Source organism: Coturnix japonica, chromosome 12, assembly GCF_001577835.2.
Source record: "Coturnix japonica isolate 7356 chromosome 12, Coturnix japonica 2.1, whole genome shotgun sequence".
NCBI classification, from domain to species: domain Eukaryota; kingdom Metazoa; phylum Chordata; class Aves; order Galliformes; family Phasianidae; genus Coturnix; species Coturnix japonica.
In genome coordinates this window covers 16856776-16877808 of record NC_029527.1, presented here as the reverse complement: position 1 = coordinate 16877808, position 21033 = coordinate 16856776, and the positions used below count along the sequence as shown (strand labels likewise).

At 49.5% G+C, this 21033-nt stretch overlaps 1 protein-coding gene across 1 annotated transcript in view; it reads left to right on the top strand.

Moving 5' to 3' along the window:
- Positions 1-21033, top strand: part of PLXND1 (plexin D1) — a 63051-nt gene that overhangs the window by 33345 nt on the left and 8673 nt on the right. Inside the window, exons 17-31 of the mRNA XM_015874847.2 lie at positions 1814-1904; positions 2002-2277; positions 3189-3338; positions 5185-5299; positions 6225-6332; positions 6991-7103; positions 8323-8430; positions 9495-9625; positions 10256-10454; positions 15323-15469; positions 16888-17044; positions 17771-17874; positions 18838-18901; positions 19145-19179; positions 20838-20942. Of these exons, the coding sequence (XP_015730333.1) occupies positions 1814-1904; positions 2002-2277; positions 3189-3338; positions 5185-5299; positions 6225-6332; positions 6991-7103; positions 8323-8430; positions 9495-9625; positions 10256-10454; positions 15323-15469; positions 16888-17044; positions 17771-17874; positions 18838-18901; positions 19145-19179; positions 20838-20942 (1903 nt within the window). The remainder of the gene's footprint in view (positions 1-1813; positions 1905-2001; positions 2278-3188; positions 3339-5184; positions 5300-6224; positions 6333-6990; positions 7104-8322; positions 8431-9494; positions 9626-10255; positions 10455-15322; positions 15470-16887; positions 17045-17770; positions 17875-18837; positions 18902-19144; positions 19180-20837; positions 20943-21033) is intronic.

Below are 21033 nucleotides of genomic sequence, written 5' to 3'. Positions count from 1 at the left end.
GCTTTCTGCTGGGTCTGGCCCATTGCCTTGCAGGCATGTACAGAATAGGCATCACGGGGCACTGTCTGGGTGATGCAGGGCAACCCTGCTCTGGAGCAGAAGACGTCTCACACTAGGACTGGCTGTAGTTCCTCTCTGTAGTTTCCCACTGGACTTTGGAAAAGGTCAGCTGTGGTGTTTGTACTGTCTACACCTGGTATGTACTGCAGGGAGTTTCAGATGGAGGGATCAGTGAGACCCAAATATTTTTCTTGTCAATTAAACTTCTGGAGTATTCTGTAGTAGAGTAGTCTGTAATTTGTTATTTCAGTATTCAGTGTACCCCAAGGCCACTATATTTCATTTTTAAAGTGTGTTGCTTTTAATTTCACATCTGTTCGTGGAGCTCTCTGGCATCTGTTCCTTTGGTGAAATCCACCTTCCTCAGCTGACAAGGACATCTGAGGAACAGCCAGTGCCCCCAGGGCAGCAGTGAAAGCAGCACGCTCAGGGCATGCAGCAGGCTCTGACGCTGCTCCCCTTGGAGCAGAGCTGTGTCTCTGTGTTCCCAAACACAGAGCCAAAGATGCCGCCTGTGGGAAAACTAATAACAAGGCACAGCAGTGACTCAGCCAACCTCAGCTCCCAGCCAGCTTGTGAACTATGCTGAGTGGCAAGAGCAGTATCTAAACACAGAGACAGTGAAAGAATGTCACTGCCCATAGTCACAAGGGAAACCACCAGGGTATTTCTCCATCACCTTAGTCTGCTTTCTCAATATGCACATCAGTCTCCACATTTCAGACCACTGAGAGACAGCAGCCTCTCCTCAGACTGCTTGGTCACTTGTATATTCTGACTGCTGTGGTGTTGGTGGGGTGTTGGCCATGAAGTGTCAGTAAGCTGTGCAGAGATTCAGCTGGGTCTGATTTATCTTGGAGCATTGCTGAAATGATTAGTGTAAGTAAAGTTTAAAGCAGAATGGGAGTTGTGAACTAGTTTGCAGCCATGACAGGCACTTAGAGACTTGGATTTACAGCATTGTACCTACAGCACTGTAAAAGATTTCTTAAGGCCCTGGACCCAAACTCACTGAACATATTGTGGTCTTGAGATAATAGGGTTTGTGAATCCTGGCTGTTCCCTGATGGATACTCCAAACTTTGGGCATGATATGGAGGAAGGGAAAAATAAATTCAGGGGATAACTTCTGCTGTCCAGAGCAGAAGAGCTGATGCACATTCTCCAGCTCTTGTTTTGCCCAGGAGTCTTGTGTACATCAGGGCCCTTTTGTTACTGTCACTAATTAGCTACACATTGAGGCCCAAATTTCACATTCCACAGGCAGCAGAGCTGAAACACAAAACAATTTTGAAGTTTTGATCTAAATCTGAAGAGGATGGGAGATGCAGGGTCCATGTCAGCCTCACAAGGAGTGTCTTCACTACCCAGGAGGAGATCTCTGTGGGGCAGGAAAAGAGAATATCCACTTGTCCCTGCTTTGAGTGGTCAGGTTAACCTTATTTGACACTGGTGGCCTGGGCAATGCGCTCTGTACCCCGAGCATGCAGAGGGAGGCTGCTCCTCTGGGCACTAGGAGCAGGGAACACTCTGCTGCTGCTGGAAGAGGCCTCATACCGCAGTAGCAGTGTGGATGCTTGTGGCAAGTAAAAGAAGATCTTTGGCTTTTAGGTTACATTTTCTGCTCAGACAACAGGGAAAAATCCCTGGGAAAATGACAGGAGGTGAGACCCAACTGTTGCACCTCCATGCTTCATGTTGTCAAGGTCACCTCTTTAGCAATCATCCTCTCTTTCTTCCCATCTCTTCAAAGCGGGGGCAGGATCATCACCGTGGAAGGAAGAGGCTTTGAGCTGATCCAGAATGCCTCCATGGTGGTCCGTGGCATTGGCAGAGAGCAAACGGTGGGTGCCTCCTGGATGTCACCTGGTAACGTTGAGCAGGGATTCTGGGTGAGAACACTGAATGCCTTTTCTGACACACATGTTCTCCTGCTTCCAGAGCTGTAAGGTTCACACCGACACTGTGATCACCTGCCCTTCTCCAGCTGCCTCCAACATCACTGCTGGGAGCAAGCCTGCTTCCGTCGACTTCTACCTCAATGGCCGCCTCTACACAGATGATCACCCAGTTCTGGATGAGGAGATGTACCCGGAGGAGGCCCTGCACATCAGCAAGTTCAGCCTGGAGTACTACGCTGACCCCCAGTTCTTCACAGCCAAGAAGGAGAAGTGGATCAAGCACCACCCCGGCGAGCCCTTGACCCTGGTTATACACGTAAGAGAGCAGTATTTACAGCTCTGCTTCTTTGGGGAATTACCTGCTTCTCACTGGGAAGCTCCACAGTCCTAAGGAGCAATGTAGGGTGAGTCTGCAGATGCAGTAGGTGGAGGTGGGTGAGGAAGGGAGCAGCAGGAGTCATGCTCAGGCAGGTCACACGTCCTGCTGCCTCTGTGTGCTGCTCACCAGGGGCTACAACCAGTCAGTCCTTAAGGTGCCCGCTAAGGCATGAGCACAGAGAGCTGCATCTCAGGGATGTCATAGCAAGGAGCTAAATAAAATGCTGGATGAATGGAAAAAAGCAGCAGTACGCTGGCATAAAGTCAGGCAGGTACTCCAGAAGGCCCTGACAATAGACATTTGTTCTGTAAAAACAAGTCATGCATTCTTCACTTTTGGCTGCTGATTTCAGTTCAGTTAACAAGGAAGTTGGGAAGGGCAGTTCAGAGGGGCTTAGACAATGTACAGCACTAATTGAAAGGCCGTTGTTCCCTGCAGGATATCCTTACTGCTTGCAACGTGCTCCACAGGCACTGTCCCCATCTGAGACCCCGCAGCCACATTCCCCCACTGTCTCCTCTGCTGTAAATCCTTCCCCCTTATGAGGTGGGCGTTCAGATCCTTATCTGTGGTGCTGAGACAGAGCAAATCAAAAGCAGATCTTAGCAGATTCCACAAGGGTCTTGTTCATCCCACATCCCATGTTGAGTGAGGAATGGGGAAGAGGAAAAATGGGAATGGTCCAATTCTGGCTTTCCTTTGGGGTGCTTGAAGAATGTTCTTGGAGAGGGAGAGTGCTCTCAGGTCTGAAAAGCCAGCAGGGAATAAGGAAAATACAGCAGGAAGAGCTACTGCTGCTCCCGCTGCCACTCAGGAGACTGACATCCTGGTTTTATTTTTGTCTTTAGAAAGAGCCTGACAACCTGGGCCTGGAGAGCAGCGAGTACCAGGTGAAAATTGGTCTTATCTCCTGTGAGATCCAGATTGTTTCAGACAAAGTCATCCACTGCTCTGTCAATGAGTCACTGAGCACTTCGGAAAGACAGCTGCCTGTGACGGTGAGTGCCAGCAGCCCCCACAGTCTGTGCTTGCTGGGCAGCAGGGCTCTGTGCTGCAAACCCAGTGTGCTGGAGAGCTGTGCACACAGGCAGGGCTGCGGCATCACGGCTGCCCAGGACCACTGACAGCAACCTGCTGGGTAGCTGTGTGGGCAGAAGGATGGGCAGTGAGCAATGCCTGCAGCATCTCAGGGCTTCCCATGCCAGGGGGCAGGTACTGAGGCTGCCTGGTGTAATGAGTGCTGAGGGTCTGTCATGTGCCCAGCTGTCAGGCTCAGAGCTGTGACTTGTGAGCAGGGATTCTGTCAGTTCTTGTGAGGCACTGTGAACTCCCAGGACGGTGGTGTATTTTGCAACTTGCAGTCATCTTTTTTCTGGCCCCTGTGAAATGAGTTTGGGGATTTCCACACAGCTGTCAGTTATCTGGCTTCTTATGGCCAGCAGAAGAGCTACTTGTGGAGATGATGACCCAAACCTCACTGCAGTGCAACAAGCTGAAGAGATGAAGGGCTATTTGGGCCTGGGGGGCTTGAGTTGCTTCTCAGGGTCACACTGCCCTGAGGCTCAGCACAGCAATGTGCCACCAGCCTGCTGGAGGGTTTTCCAGAGTCCTGACTGTGGTTCATTGTGTGTGAAATTCAGTTGCAAACCAAAAACATGGAAATGCAGAAGTAAGAGAATTTCCTAAGTCATCTGAATGGAAATTTTAAATAGGGCAATTTTGTTTTTTAATGAGAACTGAGAAACAGGGAAATTCCTTTGGGAATAGAAGGGAATTTTTGAGTTTCCAAGTTTGGGTTTGATGTAAGCCATTTAGGGTAAGTCCTTCAGGAAGCAGGGGAATGATACCCAGCGCTACAGTATTTCATAGCTATTGAGCATGCCAGCAGCTAAACAACCAGCTTGTGTTCATCTCTGTGCCCTTACCAAACCTTCATATGTGTCTGGAGTTACCACTTGCTGGATTTTTGTAAGTCACAGCTGCCTTTAAAACACACTTCTAATAGCTTTGGTAGCACAGGGCCAGACTCGTGCGGTGTCCCCACCTGATTTGCACCACTGATGGTTGTCAGGACCTGCAGAAGTCCCACTGGCTCGCTGGCTGATGAATATCCTTCTGACGAGCTGATACGCCTGCTGTAACAGCCAGGATTCTGTTATTTGCTGCTGGAGCTCCACAGTGATGGGAGTAGGCTGCAGCAGCATGTCTTGCTGCTGGTATGTGTCCTGGTTGGGGGTCTGATGGTACCCAGGTCCTGCCTGACTCTGACCATCCCCACTGGAACTCTTCACTAACCCACAGCCTCATTAATTCCTCTTACCAAAATTATATTGAGTTGACTGTTGAAATAAATGAGAGAAAACCACTGGGGGCTTCAAGTCTGCTTTTGTCCATGACCACACAATTTAGACACAAAGGTGAGCAGTGGATGTGGGACTGCTGCTCTGATAGACATGAGCCAGCGGCAGCACCTGCGCCCAGATGCACTGCAGTGTGCCACAGCGTGCACCTTTCCTGGAGGCGCTCCATGACACAGATGTAATCAAAAGACCCTTCCATCTCTTCTCCACCTTTTTTACAGTTTTTGCTCAAGTTTCTCTCACTTCCTATTCCTGTAGGGAAGTGAAACTCATTTCCAGAAGTGAAAGACTGTAGTGTCATGAGTTTTCCTTATCAGATGGTGCTGTTAAACTCTTTCATCCCAGAGGCGTGGAGGACCTTTTTTAAGCTGTGCTGAGTAGACTTGCCAGCTGCCCATAACCCCTTCCCTTATGGCAACAGGAGACCGAGGCCCTGGACTTGGCTGGTTTGTGCTCTCACTTCTTCCTCTTTCTCCCTCTGCAGATCCAAGTTGGAAAGTTCAACTATACAATTGCAATGCTGCACCTTGGCGGAGGAGAGACTGCCATCATCGTCTCCATCGTCATCTGCAGCATCCTGCTGGTCCTCTCTGTTGTAGGTAAGGGAACGGGACAGTGAGTTTCCAGGCCATGTCAAGGTTTTTTGTATTGAATGTGGAGGAGTGGTCATGGCTCACTCATGTGCTGGGAAACCTCAGTGCTGCAGTTCTGATCCAGAGGCATCGAATACCCATTCTTCATGTAGGACCACACCAGCACCCCAGATAGAAACTTACTACAGCGTGGAGATTTTTGTTGACTGAATCCACAGTTTATCTGTTGTTTGAGGTTTATCTGTTGTAATGTTTATAACTGACATCACTCTTTTTCCCCATATGCTTCTTTATAGTACTAAGTAGGTCTATCTGACCCAGCAGTCACAGGCAGCAGCAGGTGCCTGCTGGAGTGCCTTAGCTGGAGAGCTGGAGTAGGCACAATTTGCTAAGCTCACTGGAAGCTGCATGGTGCACCTGTATGCTCTGTTTGGCATCTATTTTTACGTGCTCAGAACAACCATACAGCAAGAAACTCATTACTTCCCAACAAATGAGGTGTTTCTAACAGGTATTTCATTTATTTTTAATAAAGGTTATAAAGCACACTGTTTTATAGATGTACCACTAGTCATTAGAAATATATTTCTGGAGGCATGGGAAGAATGTCAAACATGAACACGATAAGAGGTTTAGTACCTGTAGTACAATCTGTAATCATTAATCAGCTGGGATTCACTAATATAACAGTTTATCTAAATATAGACGGCCCAGACATAAACTGAAAACGACAGCAAAAACCTGATCATTAAATTCCAGCTGTTTTTACTGATTTACAGATAAGAGCCAGCTGCCCAATCAGTGCCAGTTTTGTTGTAGGTGTTAAGGCTGAAGTTATCAGTCATGTTAACATGCACTCATGTTAACAGGGGACCGCTCAGCTGCTCATTGTGTCCCAGTCCAAAAGGTTTATTCCCTTTCTCTCCTCCAGCACTCTTTGTGTTTTGCACAAAGAGCCGCAGAGCAGAGCGCTACTGGCAGAAAACCCTGCTGCAGATGGAGGAGATGGAGTCGCAAATCCGAGAGGAAATCCGCAAAGGTACGTCGCTGGTAGTGGGCAGTGAGCAGGAGCCCAGACTGGGAGGGAGCTGTCAGAAGAGCAGAGTTGAAGCCTTTCACCTCCTCCTTTGTAGAACTTTATGGAATTACTTATAGAAAGCTTTCTGTCATTGCTGTTCTTCTTCATCAGGATGTGTGTGTGAATGGAAGTGTGGCTCTGCCCTTGTCTTGCTGCCTGACTTAAGCAAGACACTTAGCTTCTGTGACACCAATGTCCACATCTCAGGGCTAATGGCCCTTTGCCAATGGAGGGCTGCTCGAGGGTCACACTAGTCTTTAAGGTTTAACAAAAATTGCAGCACACCTGCTGGAGCAGTGGGAGAAGCAAGCTAAGTGTCTGCATTTGCTGTCTGCCAAGTACATCATTGTGCCACGGGTGCAGAGATCTGCTTGCAGATCCAGACCTCAGGGCTGGTGTCCAGGAGGGTGGAGAAAGTTTTCTCTGTATGTGCTGCAAAAGGTGATGTGTAGTGCTGACAGGTAAACTCTGAAGTAGGCTGCTCCGCCAGAAAACCCTGCTTCAGCTCTCTCAAGGGAGAAGGCTCAAGAAGACAGAGGAGACATGCAGTATGTTTCAGTACTGGCCTCAGCTGGTAGATTATAAGAGCACTTACCATCTGTGGATCTCTTTACCTAAGGTTTTGCAGAGCTGCAGACAGACATGACAGATCTGACCAAGGAGCTGAACCGCAGCCAAGGGATCCCATTCCTGGAGTACAAGCACTTTGTGACCCGGACGTTCTTCCCCAAAGTAAGGCCATTCTGCACTTCATGGGGACCTAATCACTGCAATTCCTTACTAACCAGATCTGGGCTCTACTCTCCCTCTGCCAAGGGGTTATTACAGTGTAACAAAATCATTCCTCTGTTATATATTTAGATGTCATGTATTTCAGCCTTAATTATCATCAACACTGGAGCCACAGCTCCTGGGGTGTGAAGTGAGGTCAGGATGCTCAGTATGGCTGGAACCTGGCAGAGCTGAGAGGCAGACAAGGCACAGCTCTGGGAGCTGTGTTAGCTCACCAGCCTGGTGCTGCTGGACATCCTCCTCTGGAAGCTGTCTCTCACATGAGGAGAACTTGCTGGGGGCACTCCATTCTCCCCAAAGGCTTCAGCTGCAACCTGCTGCCTGCTGGGAGAAAGCTGACTTTGAAGGGCATCTCTCATCAGTGCTCAGGGGAAGGTGGCTTTATGTTCCATGTAGCTTGCCACTAAGGATTTTCATCTGCACTGCCACTTTTCAGAGCTCATTAGATGTCTCTGTCTTTCCCTTTGTGTTCCCTCTCCCAGTGGCTGGGCATGCTGTGCCTGTGGCACTATGCCCCTCCGGTGTGAGGTCTGGGCCTGCAGTACCAGATGTGTTGGTGCTGTGATTTGCTTCACCAGCTGCTGTGCTGTGTTGCTGTGTGCTGCTAACTGTGGCCGTATTTCACCCCTGAGGCTGTTGCGTTTTGGTGGTGAGGAATGAGAGGATGATTTATGACTGCAGGGTGTTTCATTACAAGTTACTACTCAGGTTTTTAAGTTACCCGATCTCTGTATATCTACACACTAGGCTCTTTAAGATTCAGGCTGCTATATGAATGTTAGAGATTTAAACATTTTTCCCATCTGTTTCCGAAGTTACATACATTAAGGCACCCAGTACTTCTCTGTTTTGACTTACTCTTCTATAATGCTTTCTCTTCTGGGGTTTTCTAGCTGTCAAATTACTCTATTTGCAGCCTCCCCACCCTAACAGCCGCGTGTCTGGCTCAGACATCTGCCTCCCCTTATTCTTGTGGTGTTTGCTCATTCAAGACACTCTTGGAAAGTGTGTGAAGGCTTTATAAATTATTCCAGTGCATTTCTTTGTATTGGGTGGTCTCCAGTCCCGAAGACATTTCTCTCTCTTGTTCCCTTGTGGTGTGTGGCATATGAGGAGAGCTCTGGCCCTCTGCTGATGGCTGTGTTTGGTTGTGTTGCAGTGTTCCTCGCTCTATGAGGAGTGCTACATTCTGCCTTCCCAGCAGCTCAGCTCCCAGGTGGGCTCCCAGGTCCAGGAAACCCATCCGCTCCTGGTGGGGGAATGGAAAGTGAGTAACCCACTAACAAAACAAATGTTCTTCAGTGTTTGCTAACCATACTTGTGTGTGTTGACAGTGCCATGCATTTTCTTGTGGCATGTGGGGAATGCTTGATTACTCAAAGCAATTAACACATACAGTGTTGTGTCAGCTTTTACTGGTTGGAGAAGAGAGATCTGTGAAATTCTGCTCTCACATGAAGGAGCTCTGTTCCGAGACCCTCCCAGCTTCACTCTGGTCTTTCTTCCTAGGTGTACCATAGTGTATGTCACCTTAGTTCAATACACTGTTCTTCAAAAATGAGATTAATTACAAGTGGGGACTCACTATAAGCTGTTGCCCCAAAGCTGGGTTTTGGATGCACAGGAATTTAGGAAGTGAAGAATCGGCACGTCATTTAGGTTGAAGGGAGATCTGCTTACAGCAACTCTGACTAGATCAGGTTGCTGAACGCCTTGTCCAGCTGTGTGTGGAGATGTCTTCAAGAATGGAAATCCCACAGCCTTTTTCTAGTGCTTGATGACCATGAAGGTGGAAACTTCCTTCCCTATTTTTAATTAGTGTCCCATGCTCCAGCTGGGGTCCCTTGCCTCTTATTCTGTCACTGTAGCCCTGGAGAAGAGCCTTGCTCTGTCTTCTCTACCCTGCCACAGTGCAGCTGAAGACTGCAGGATGTTATCCCCTCCGTAGGCCCAAATAAGCACCAGCTCTCTCTGCCTCTCCTTGTACAAAACTGTCTCCTAATTGGAACGCTCTGCTGAGCTTGCTCTAATTTGTCAGCATCCACCTGGCAGTGGGGAGCCCAGAACTGGGTACATGACTCCAGTTGGTCTCACAAGTGCTTAATAGAGAGGGGCAGTGTCCTGGTGGCTGTGCTGCTTCTGATGCAGCCCAGAATGCTATCACAACTTCAACAGGAAAGCAGCCTGGCTAATGCCAAACAGAGAGCGTGGAGGCCTCAGCACAGCGCTGTGTCCTTAACAGGGTCATCACTGCAGTCAGGTAGGATAAAATTTGGGGTGGGGAGAAACAAACAGTGTTTTTCTCATTCTGCTGTCTAATTTTATCTCTAGATCCCTGAGAGCTGCAGACCCAATATGGAAGAAGGAATCTCACTGTTCTCTACCTTGCTCAACAACAAGCACTTTCTCATAGTTTTTGTCCATGCTCTTGAACAACAGAAGGACTTTGCTGTGAGGGACAGGTATGAGCTCCAGCAGACTGAGGAGCCACACTGACAGCCAGCTCATGTGAGAGGGGTTCTATGTGCCCCACAGGAAGCTCTGTGGTGTGACTGCTGCCTCACAGTCTCTGCTGTGAAGGGTGGCTCTGTGGCTCCTGTCTGGTCCCATGAGGCAGTTGAGTTAGTCTGTTGTCCTACATGGACATTTTCCATAGGCCTGTGGTTTTCAGGCACTGATCATCTATGCTAAATTTCAACCAAAGACCTGGCAGCAGGACAAGACTGATTTATTCCTAAACTTATTCCTAAACTCTAAGTGATCCAGAGTCGTGCATTGTAGCTGAAGGTTACAACTAGCCTCCCAGTTTTCTTTTACAAATGAACAGCCAAAAACTTTTCCCATTTTCATGCAAAGCACCAAAAGGTGCAGTGCATGACCTGCTCTTGCAGTGTTTGTATTCCTGAACACATATGTTTTACCAGTAAGAGAGAGTTGACCTGAGGTCTGACAGCACAGAAAGAGCCTGTGGAGTTTAGACGCATTGAGAGAGCCTGCAGAAACTGTCACGAATGCTGCCTTCATGTTTTTTTATGCTAGTTAACAGTCTGCCTCAGTGCTTTAGTCTGTCTTACACAGTTCTGTTTTTTCAGGTGTAACCTGGCCTCTCTGCTTACTATTGCATTGCATGGGAAACTGGAATATTACACTAGCATCATGAAGGACCTCCTGGTGGATCTAATAGATGCTTCAGCTTCCAAAAACCCCAAGCTGATGCTGAGGAGAACTGAATCTGTAGTAGAGAAGATGCTCACCAACTGGATGTCCATCTGCATGTACAGCTATCTCAGAGTAAGAGAACCAGATAAGTGTACTGTAGGTGCATTACACGCAGGGATAACAAGGGACATGTGAATCATCTGAGGACCTAAATACTTGCCAGTTGTGCCAGTTGCATTGTCACTAATGATTGACAAACTCCAACAGATTGAATGTTCAAGCGTAAAAAAGCAACTGGAAGTTTGGTTGCTTCTGGTGACTTGATGGGATTAAGCTTCACAGCAGGCTTCCTAGTGTGGCCTGCTTTCTGTAAGGCCAGGGCACTAACTGGTATCTGTTAACCTGATTGAGAAAGAGAACCATAGGGAATTGGAAAATAACCACAATAGCTTGAGGGTTGGAGAATAGTTCCAGCTACTTGTTGTTTTCTCTGACCAGCGTAGATAGCCTTTACTGATGGTTTCCAGCTAGTTTAGCATTTGCTTGAGCACAGGACCCCAGGAGGGGTTCGTGGTATGAGGCAGAAAGGCTCCTGGGCTGTCAGTGCTTGTTTGGGCTGGGGCTCCTCGTGCTGGGCACGTCCTCACAGTACTACGCTGCCCAGGTGGTCTTAGCAGGAGAGGGGGATGTCCAGAAGCCTGACTGTCTTCCTGCATAACGTAAAAGGAATATATTTGGCATCTCAGAGCATCTCCATCTGCTCAGTGCTTTATCTCCAATGCTTGCCAGCCCTGGTTGGAATTTCTCAGAAATGTTGAGCAATAACATAATTGACTCCACTGCAGCTAATTGGAGGACACTCCATTATACCCACAGGGGAAAGCCTGGAAAAGGCCTTTAGAAAAATCTCTTTTTCAAAGTGTTTGCTGTAGTCACGGAAGCTGTACTGCATTGTCTTCATACATAGCATAATGTCTTCTGAACACAGCTGAAGATCGCTTTTTGTTCTAAAGCTTGTAACTTTACAGTTCTTAATCTTTCATTTTAGCTCACATAATTATGAACTATAATGGAAGAAAAGTCACAGGAACAAGCAGGGTTGCCTGTGCCAATGGAGCATGGCTTTCCAGCCTGCCAGAGAAAAAAAAGAGAGTGAATTAGTGATTTTATTTTGGTAGTTTTTCAGTTTTGTGCCTGCAGATTAACCACTGCAGAGAGAAAGTGCTGATCTCTTCTCTTGAAAAGCAGAGCCCTCACATGAGGCATCTGATCCAACTCTGGTTCTGCTAAAAATGGACATTGGTCAAAAAGACTTTCTCAGGAGAAAAAAGAGGAAAGAAATGTAATTGTTATCACACAGGCTGAGAACATGGGCACGTGGCACAGCTAATTATTGGTTACACAGCCCCTGAGCACCTGTATCACCTCTCCTACGTCCACGGCAGTCCGTGTGGCCATGCAGAGCTGGGGTCAGGACCAGGGCTGGTGCTGCCTATGATGAGCAGGGCTAGTGCCAGCTGTGAGCTGAAGCCATGTGGAAATCAGGATGGCACTGTCAGGGAGATGGTGAAATAAGGTCCCAGCCAGGCTAGAATCACAGAAGATCCTGAGTTAGAAGGAGCCTGCAGGGATCAAGTCCAGCTCCTGCCTCCACACAGCACCACCCAAACCCAATGTTTGGAGCAGTGTCCAAATACTCCCTAAGCTTTGCTAGTGTGGGGCTGCCCTGGGGACTCTGCTCTGTGCCCACTGCCTTCTGGTGCTGAGCCTTTTCCCAACACCCAGCCTGACCCTTGGTGCAGCTTCATGCTCTCTTGGCATGAACAGTAAATGTCTGTTGTAACAAAATGCAGTGAAGATTTTATTTCCAAGGACACATCACATAATAGGGTGGAGGTAGGGGCCCTCACTGGAGTAGAAGCTGCTACCTGCTGACATGGGGAGGAAGAAGCTCAGGCTGTCCCTGCAGGAGGGGGCTCCAAACAAGTGCAGGCTGCTGTGTGCAGGGACTGAGGGCTCTCAGCAGTCTGAGCAGAACCAGTACCTTCCTCACTGCAAAAGCCAAACACAAAGTCACTGAAGCACTCCTACCCACAGACTGCTTCTAGCTCAGAGCAACAGCTTAAATATTAGCGACAGTCAGGCACCTCCCATGTGCCTTGCATCTCTCTGTTGCCCTTAGAGAGGCATTCCTTGGTTAAAAAGTCTCCTGCCTGCCTGCAGCACTATGCTGTCAGATGTGTGACAATGGGTCTGGTTCTCATTCCTGAATGATCTCCCTTAATCACAACATCTATTTGAAACAGCTGCTGCAAATGTCCCTGCCATTGTTCAGTGGAAAAATTCCAAGAGCTTGTATTTTCCCTTGTAAGTCAACGCTACATGCTCAACACATTTGTTTCATATTAATGCTGTGACTAGCAGTCCATCCGCTTATGTTTTGGGCAAAAATGATTTAAAGGTGATGTCTTCAGCTGGGAAGAAGAGGCAGGCCACAGCTACTCACAGCTGCACGTGTAGAGGTCACCTGAAAGCAGAGGTTTTGTCCCTCTGAAAGGTGACAGCATTCAGGAGCTGTCAGAGGAGGCAGCAGGAAACTTGCTTCTTGGGGCTGGAATCAGAGAGGACTGGAAAACTTGCAGTGTTTGCACAGTTGATGCAGATCCTGGTTGCAAAACTGTGTGAGAATCACCAATAATGTGGTCTGCGTCTACACTTTATGCTACTACTTCAGTGGAAAATACTGAGAACTGCCTCCCCTCAGTGCCATTCTGCCCCATGCCTGATGGGATACTGATGGCTGAGTGAAAGCCAAGGTCCTGGGATACAGCACTCAGACCTGGGTCCAAGCTTCCCAAAGTTTTGCCTGGGGGATGGAGTTGGGATTGTATTTGTCACATTACACAAATAGATAATTATCCCCAAATTACCTGGCACCTGCGAGAAGCAGCTCCTTTCTATATTTCCCTCATACAAGCCTCACAAGGACTCATTTGAAATAACTATAGAGTGTTCCTGGAGGACATCTCTGATGCCTTGTTGGCCTTGTTAATGGAACAGTGATACTGAAGCCTGTCTGTGCTCTGAACCCTTTTCCCAAGAGCATAAAACCTTCGCTCTCTGTGCACAAAGCAGCCCAAGTAGTGCCAGCTAGAGCTGTGCGCTTCATTACTGCAAGCTTATTGCAGTGCCCCGGATAGTTTTAAGAGCCTGTGATATTTCAGTCAAAAATGAAAATGAAGTCTCATTAAAATACATTCACAATAGGAGAGGAAAAAAAGGCCCCAGAGTGTGGTTTTTGAAATAATTTTTGTCCTGAATCAGCACTGATCTCTTCTGGTTAGACTTCCTTTCTCCCAAGTAGCTCCGGAGACACTGCTGGTTTGTTTCCAGATGCATTCTCTGAACAATGTTTGAGGTTTCCAGGCCTGCCGTTTTATCTGCAGCTGCTGCTGCCAGCCCTTCTTTCCCTTCTTTGAAACGTGCAGTCTGATTAGCGCTTTCGCAGATCTCCATAGCGTCCCACAGTTCTGTGTCTGAAAGCCAAGAAGACAAACAGAAATAGCATCTCGCAGGCTGAGCTGCTATTTGGTTCCTATGCAGCATGTCCTGAGGACAGAGCTGGTTCATTCATACAGCACAGGGTCTGAGCATACACTGCATGGGCTGCTCCTCTGCACTCTGCATTGGCAGCACAGTGCCATGTGGTCAGCATGACCTAGAGAGCACTGCTGGCTCCAGGCAGCGAGGAGCCGCAGTACCCATGGGACTTGTTGATCTCTCTGCTGTGGTCTTCAGCCTCCTCCCTTCCCACTGTGGTCAGAGCTGTGTCCAGAAGCAGTTTCCCTAGCGGTACAGAGCAGGCTCCAGACCTGGTGCTGAATCTCAGGGCAGTCCCCCTGCACATCTGAGCGCTGTGACACAGGCACTGTGCCTACTCAGGGTTGTTGCTGCAGGATGCCAGCACCCCTTGCATTGGGCTGGCACAGCAGCACTCCTGTTCACACTGTGCAAGTGGTGAAAGCAAGCAGTGAGGCCTGCGCACGTCTGTATCAGCATAACCCCTGCCTGCTGGCTCACCATGCCAACTCTCCTTCTTCCATCCCGACAGGAAACCCATGGACCTGCCCCAAGTTCATACCAGCCCTGCCCTGGAAAAATAAAGCATGTGCACCATTGCACAGATGCTGTGTACCCACAGCCCTAACGCTGAAGGCAGCTGAATCAAAATTGACATCGAGCTAATTGCTTCAGCAATTATAAGGCAATTAGAATAAAAGAATCACTGAGTCTTAATTAAGAAGCAGATTGAACAGGATTTAGCAGCTCCTAGCTGAGAAGTACCAAAACCATCCAATATCTGTTGTCTTCAGCAGGATCTCAGATGGCAGCAATGGCTGCACAGGGGTGTGCTGGTTGGAAAGTACAGGAATGCGCAGTAATTTGCATTTGCCTCATCTGAAGGAAATAGCACATGAACATTAGGGAGAATGGGATGTACTCCAGTACTGAAGTGTTTTGAAGAAAATAACTTGTGTTTTCTTTGCACATTGGCGTAACAGACATAAGTGGATCAGAAATCTGGCATTACACCATGTTGCTGAACCATGTCACAGATCACTGGTCCCTGTTAGGCTCCTTGTTCTTGTTGCAGCACTGTCACAATTCATGGCTCTCCCATAAGATGAAGTTTGGTAAATGTAACAAGTTAACTGCCCTGTTTGCTCGTTGTCACATGGGAGCAGCATGGTTGACTCTGATCTTTCTCTTGCTGCAATCAGGCCTCCTCTGTGCTATGAGAAGTATGAGTGCTACTTCCCAGAGCCACAGGCTACACAGTGGCCTCAGTCCCACAATCTCAATGGCAAACCAGGCAGCACAAAGAGGACTTTCAAAAGTTGGTACCCCTGAGTCTCTCTAGACCTAGGTTACTCTGCAGAGCCTGCCCTGGATGCACCACCAGGCCCGTTGCTGACATGGACTTCTCTCCCTTTCCCCAGGAGACAGTTGGAGAGCCACTCTTCATGCTGTACTGTGCCATCAAGCAGCAGATGGAGAAGGGCCCCATTGATGCCATCACAGGGGAGGCCAGATACACCCTCAACGAGGAGTGGCTCCTGAGGGAGAACATCGAGGCAAAGCCAAGGGTGAGTACTTGAGGTGGGGTGGACCAGAGGCAACTTGTTCCTCAGTGAGAGTTAGTGCTCGTTGCACCTTGCTGCCACAGGGCTCCCACTGCAGAATGAGACTTGTGGTAGCTGCTGGTTTGCATGTCTGGCCTTTGTGGCCACCAGTGTAGCTCTGGTTAGAGGTGGTTTGTTCTGCCATGTTCAGAGAGGTAAAGCAAATCAGCATCTGTGCTAGCAGTGAGAAGATTCTGGCTCAGTTGTAATGCTATAATGGGAAGGAAACTAGCACAGTAATAACAGGGTGGCAATGTCTTTGGCTGCAGCAAATGAGAATGAGCCCAAGCACAGCAGCCACAGAAATGAAGGAAAAGAGCTACTTACCTTCAGCAGACCTCAAGCATGCAAGGATCCCCATCAAGATATGCCCTCACCTCCACTGCCAACCCTTAAATGAGGTCTGGCAAGGGATGGATCTGGGCTCTACCCTTCCAGTCACTCAGGTACACTGCATGCACCTGATGTTCCCTGGGTTGGTCCTGCCTTCCTACCAGGTGCTCAGTCAGTGTTTAAAGCTGTGACTTAGCATTTCTGCTACAGCAGTGATCGCAAGGAGCCTGTGGGCTGTGATAATCCCAGATGTTGGGCTCACATTGATGGGTGTCCTTCCCATGCTCACAGCAGCACTGCTCCTGGGCTCGGCACAGCATCCTGACCACAGCTTGCAGATCAAGTAGCTGGCTGGCTTCAGGACTGCTCTCAAAGCAGAATGGAGGCACAGAGGCCCCTGGTTTCTGTACATCAAGGAGAGCAGGGTGGAGGCAGGGCAGGGGCTGCCTTGGGTCAGCTCTGTGGCATTGGGCCAGGTGGAGCATGTGCAGGGAGGAGGTGCCTGCACCACATTACTCCTTGTGTGGCAGAACTGGCAGAAGCCAGGTGTTCCCAAGGAGTGAGTGGTGTCTGTGGCAGCCCAAAGCCCCTTACAGCTGGCGCAGGTTCCTTCTTTGGCGGGGTACTGGATGCTGGTGGAGGTCAATGCCCACACTTGCTCTTTAGTGGACTCAAAGCTTGTTTACACCGGAGCACTCAGCCCATTGCGTCCGGCAGAGGAGGGCAGTGAGCCCTGGTGGCCCCATCAGCGACTGGTCAGAGCTGAGAAACTGAGGATGTGGTGGCAGTGGGGGCAGACCTGCACTCCTTCCTGCCACAGAGGTGGTCTGTGTGTCAGGGCCCAGGCCCATTAGCAGGGCAGCAGGAGAGCAGGGCACAGCCTTACACCCTCAGGGCTCCATCAATAAATTGAATCTTTCCGTTGCCAAGGAGCATAAATCAGCACTTTTGCTATCAGTAAACTGTAGATGACAGCCTTTGTTCAGCCTGACTTCAGCCCCAGAGCTCTGTGCATCCCTGCCCAACCTTAAAATGGCCTCTGCCCACAGAACCTCAACGTCTCCTTCCAAGGCTGCGGGATGGACTCCCTGAGTGTCAGGGCTATGGACACAGACACACTCAGCCAAGTGAAGGAGAAGATCCTGGAGGCCTTCTGCAAGAATATCCCTTACTCTCAGTGGCCAAGAGTGGAAGACGTCGACCTGGGTAAGGGTGTGCCAGACTGTACCTCTAGATGAGGGAGCTGATGTTGCACACCAGCCCCTGGGGTCTCCTGGAGGGTGCTGGGTGAAGGAGCACTGTTGAGAGGGCAGGATGGAGACAAACTCCTGAGGGTGGTCTTTGGGATTAAGGGATAGGACTGGACCCTGCCGGACAGGAGGGAGATGTCATTAGAAAGAAGCTTTACAAAAGCCTGAGCTGAGCAGAAGGGTGCTTGGATTTTCTCTTTTTGAAGCCTACTGTTAATCCCTGGAGTGGATGTACCCTCTAAAACTATCTTAGGCCTGCACATGGCTTGTTAATGTACCTCTCCATGAGCAGCTATAAATGAACCCATGGACCTCTGTCTAGCCGTGTGGTTTGGTTGTGTCACTTATCTACCCTGTGGCCAACCCCTTTTTGTAGAATTTAAGGATCCAAGCCTGGTGCTGCAAGGAGGAAACCACACTGGCCTCATGTCTGCGTGCCAAGCAGGGCTGATGCTCAGTGCCAGAGGGTGTCCTCATGGAGGGACTGCTAGGCTGGGGCAGCATCATGGCCCCCCTTCTCTCCCTGGTGCCTAGGGCACAACCCCCTGTCCCCAGGCTCTACCCCTCAGGAGCGACCACTGTCCCTTGGTGGCCCCATGTGCAGCCCCACAGTGCCTTGGCTATGGGGTGCTTCCAAAAGCAGCTGCCTGGCTGCCTGCTCACCTCTGCCCTCCCCACACAGAGTGGTTTGCTACCAGCACTGACAGCTACATCCTGCGGGACCTCGATGACACCTCGGTGGTGGAGGACGGCAGGAAGAAGCTCAACACATTGGCACATTACAAGGTAGATCCGTGGGTGCTGCAGACAAGCTCTGCTTCCTCAGAGCCTGCATGGACCCAGGTGTAAGTGGCGGTTCCCCCTCCAAAAACAGGATTACTGGGGCCAAGCAGGAAGGTTGCCATAGCTCCGCAAGAGCTTCTGGGGAATAGACATCTGCCCTGGCGAGGAGCTTTTTAATATTGCAACACACTGAAACTAATTAAACACTCTTCATGCAAAACAAGTTATTACTGACAACAGAAAGAACAGGGGAAAAAAAAAAAAAAGCCTTCAATTTCCAATGGCCTCAGCTGAGCTGATCAGCATCACTGAGCTGTCAGGCCGTGCCCTGCTGCCACTGGAGCTGCTGCTCTCTGCCCTTAGAGTGGGGCTAGGGATGCCACTGGGGATGGAGGCCAAACATGTGGGGCAATGTGGTGAACCAAATTGTTCTCCTGACCAGTTTTCCTTTTAAAACTAAATGAAAGCAGAAAGTTTATTTGGTTTCCCCAGTCTGCCTGGAAGCACAATCCTCACCAGTCTGCAGCAGCGCATGGAAAATCAGAGCTGCGTGCTGATTAGCATTATTATTTGTGCAGCAGTGCCGCTGCTGGCGCCGTGCCCGCTGTGCTGGAGCCCAGCGCAGAACGAAGAGCAGCCCCTGTCCTGCGGGCTCCTGCTCCCCCCTGGGAGAGGCCAAGCAGCGCCTGCACCACTCAGTGCTCCTTCTTCTTCAAGTTACCTGCTGTAGATGTGCCAAAGCTTTATCTTGGATACATGTACTTGCCCAATTCCCATTGGAGTTGAGGGCATCACTGGCGTGTATTTGCACTTTAAAAAAGCCTCTCCCAGCAGGGCAGGGTGCTGCTGCCAGTTCCCATGCTGGGGAGCAGGGGCAGGCTGGTGGCAGGGTGACCGTGGCTGGTATTGGATCGCCAGGGCCAGGAGCTGCCAGGCACTCACTGGTGGCTGCGCTTCCCTCTGCAGATCCCCGAGGGGGCATCCCTGGCCATGAGCCTGTCAGACAAGAAGGACGGCACACTGAACAGAGGTAAGGCCCTTTCCCTGCAGCAGTAGCACCTGCATGTTTCAAGGGTGGCTCTGAGGTGATGCTGAGAATTGGCAGCCATATTCCCCAGGCCCTGCAGTGTGGTGTGATTCCATGCTGAGAAAGGTGCCGAGATCACTGGGAGCAGAAATCAAAGCTGGGCACTAGTGCTTCTTTGGGATAGCAAACACGCATCCTCATGTAGGTGCTTAGACTGAGCTGTTGTATCTCTCTTGTTCTTCACAGTGAAGGATTTGGACACCGAGAAGTACTTCCACTTGGTGAGTACCGTGCTCATCGTGTGGCTGTGGGCATGGCTGTGCTGCATTGTGTGGCGATGGGGCAGTGTCTGGCCACATGCTGCTCCTGGCAGCAGCATGGGGCAACCAGGTGCTTACCTTAGTCTGGTTGTTGTCTCTGTTACAATGCTTGCCCTTACAAAGACTGCCCATTAACAGAGAGAGGGGGCTGCGGCTGTCACTTTGGCACAGGCTGTCCAGAGCTGTGGGTGCACCATCCCTGGAGTTGCCCAAGGTCATGGATAAGGTCATGAGCAGCCTGAGCTGGTAGGGGGCAACCAGAACATGGCAGGGGTGAGGCTGGGGGGGGGCTTAAGATCCCTTACCACCAATCCATTCTTTGATTCTATGGTGCTGAACACAGGGGTCACAGCAAAGAGGAGCTGCCCTGCAGGCAGGTCCATGATGCAGCAGTTGTTGTGACTGGAGATGTCTGAGACCCAGCAGGGCTGGGGCCCACACTCACCTTGGTGGCAGGACCTGACCTGAGTACTGCTGGGGTGAAGGTGGTCGGTGGGGCTGTGTGTGTGTGTGGTGATCTTTCTTCTCACCTGCAGAGAAGTTTCTGAGCTCCCACTTTTTTCAGTGTTTGTACAAAAGAAAAGAAAATCTTTTCATCCTCACTGATGCTGACTTAATTCATCTCCATGGGCCGAAGCATCGGATGTGATGAACAGGCTGGATCAGCAGTTCCCTTCACAAAGGCCCTAATTGGAGCAGAAGGGTTATCTGTAGAAAAGCTTTAGCTCTGTGGAACATAATAAAAAATTAGCAAGACAGGCCAGTAATTGCTGCGGCCCAATCCAGCCATCAGCAGCCAGAGTTCAGCACCATGATCTGAGCGTGGAGCAGCATTGCCAGCAGCATCCCGCGGCCTTGGAGGGATCTCCTCGCAGGAGTTGCTGGCACTCTGCCCCTTCCCAGGGCCAGCAAGATTTATGAGTTCCTGCTTGTGCACTGCTCCAGATTGACAAAGTGCTAAACACTGTTAAAAGCTGTTATGAGAAGAAGTGTTATGGACAACAACAGTATTTTATAGCTTGAGCATTTTTCTCTGCTGAATTTTCCATGCTCAGATGGAGTACACACAATGCACGCACACATATACACAGGGCGAGGAGGGAGAGAGAACAGGAAACCGAATGCTCACATCTGAAACAATGCCAAGATATACTTACATGGCTTGCTAGGTCATCAGTAATTAACTGACCAGCAGAATATTTATTTTTGCTTTTCAAAAGGCCATAGTACGAGCACTGGCTGGTTGTACTTGCATTTTTTCCAAACCTAAGAAAAGCTGCTTTCCACGGAAACCTCCTGCTTTGTTTCTGGGAACCTCAACTGCAGCCACACAGGAGCACTTCACAGAGGCCAGAAAGGCAAACAGGCATCATCTCAGCGAGGCCGATTGTTCCATTCCTTTGTCTAGACTGAGAGACAATGGAGACACCAAAAGAGACAAATATCAGCAGAACTGACCATTAGGAATTACTTTTTAAAGACATGTAAGGCTGAATTTATAACACAGTAAATGGTTTTCAATTGGATTCTATATGCAGCTGAAATTCTATAGTTAAGGAGAGTTCAGTGTGACGCATCCAGGGAGGAGTGTTCTGAACTTGTGTTATGTGTTGCACCAGGTTCTCCCAACTGACGAATCAGTGGAGCATAAGAAGTCCCACAGACAGAGCCATAGGAAGAAAGTCCTGCCAGAGATCTACCTGACCAGGCTGCTCTCTACAAAGGTAGGAGCTGAGGGCACTTTTGCTTACAGCAGGTGGGATTGTTGCTTGCAGTCTGTAGCAAGAAACCTGGTTTAAGGCAGGACTGCTGCAA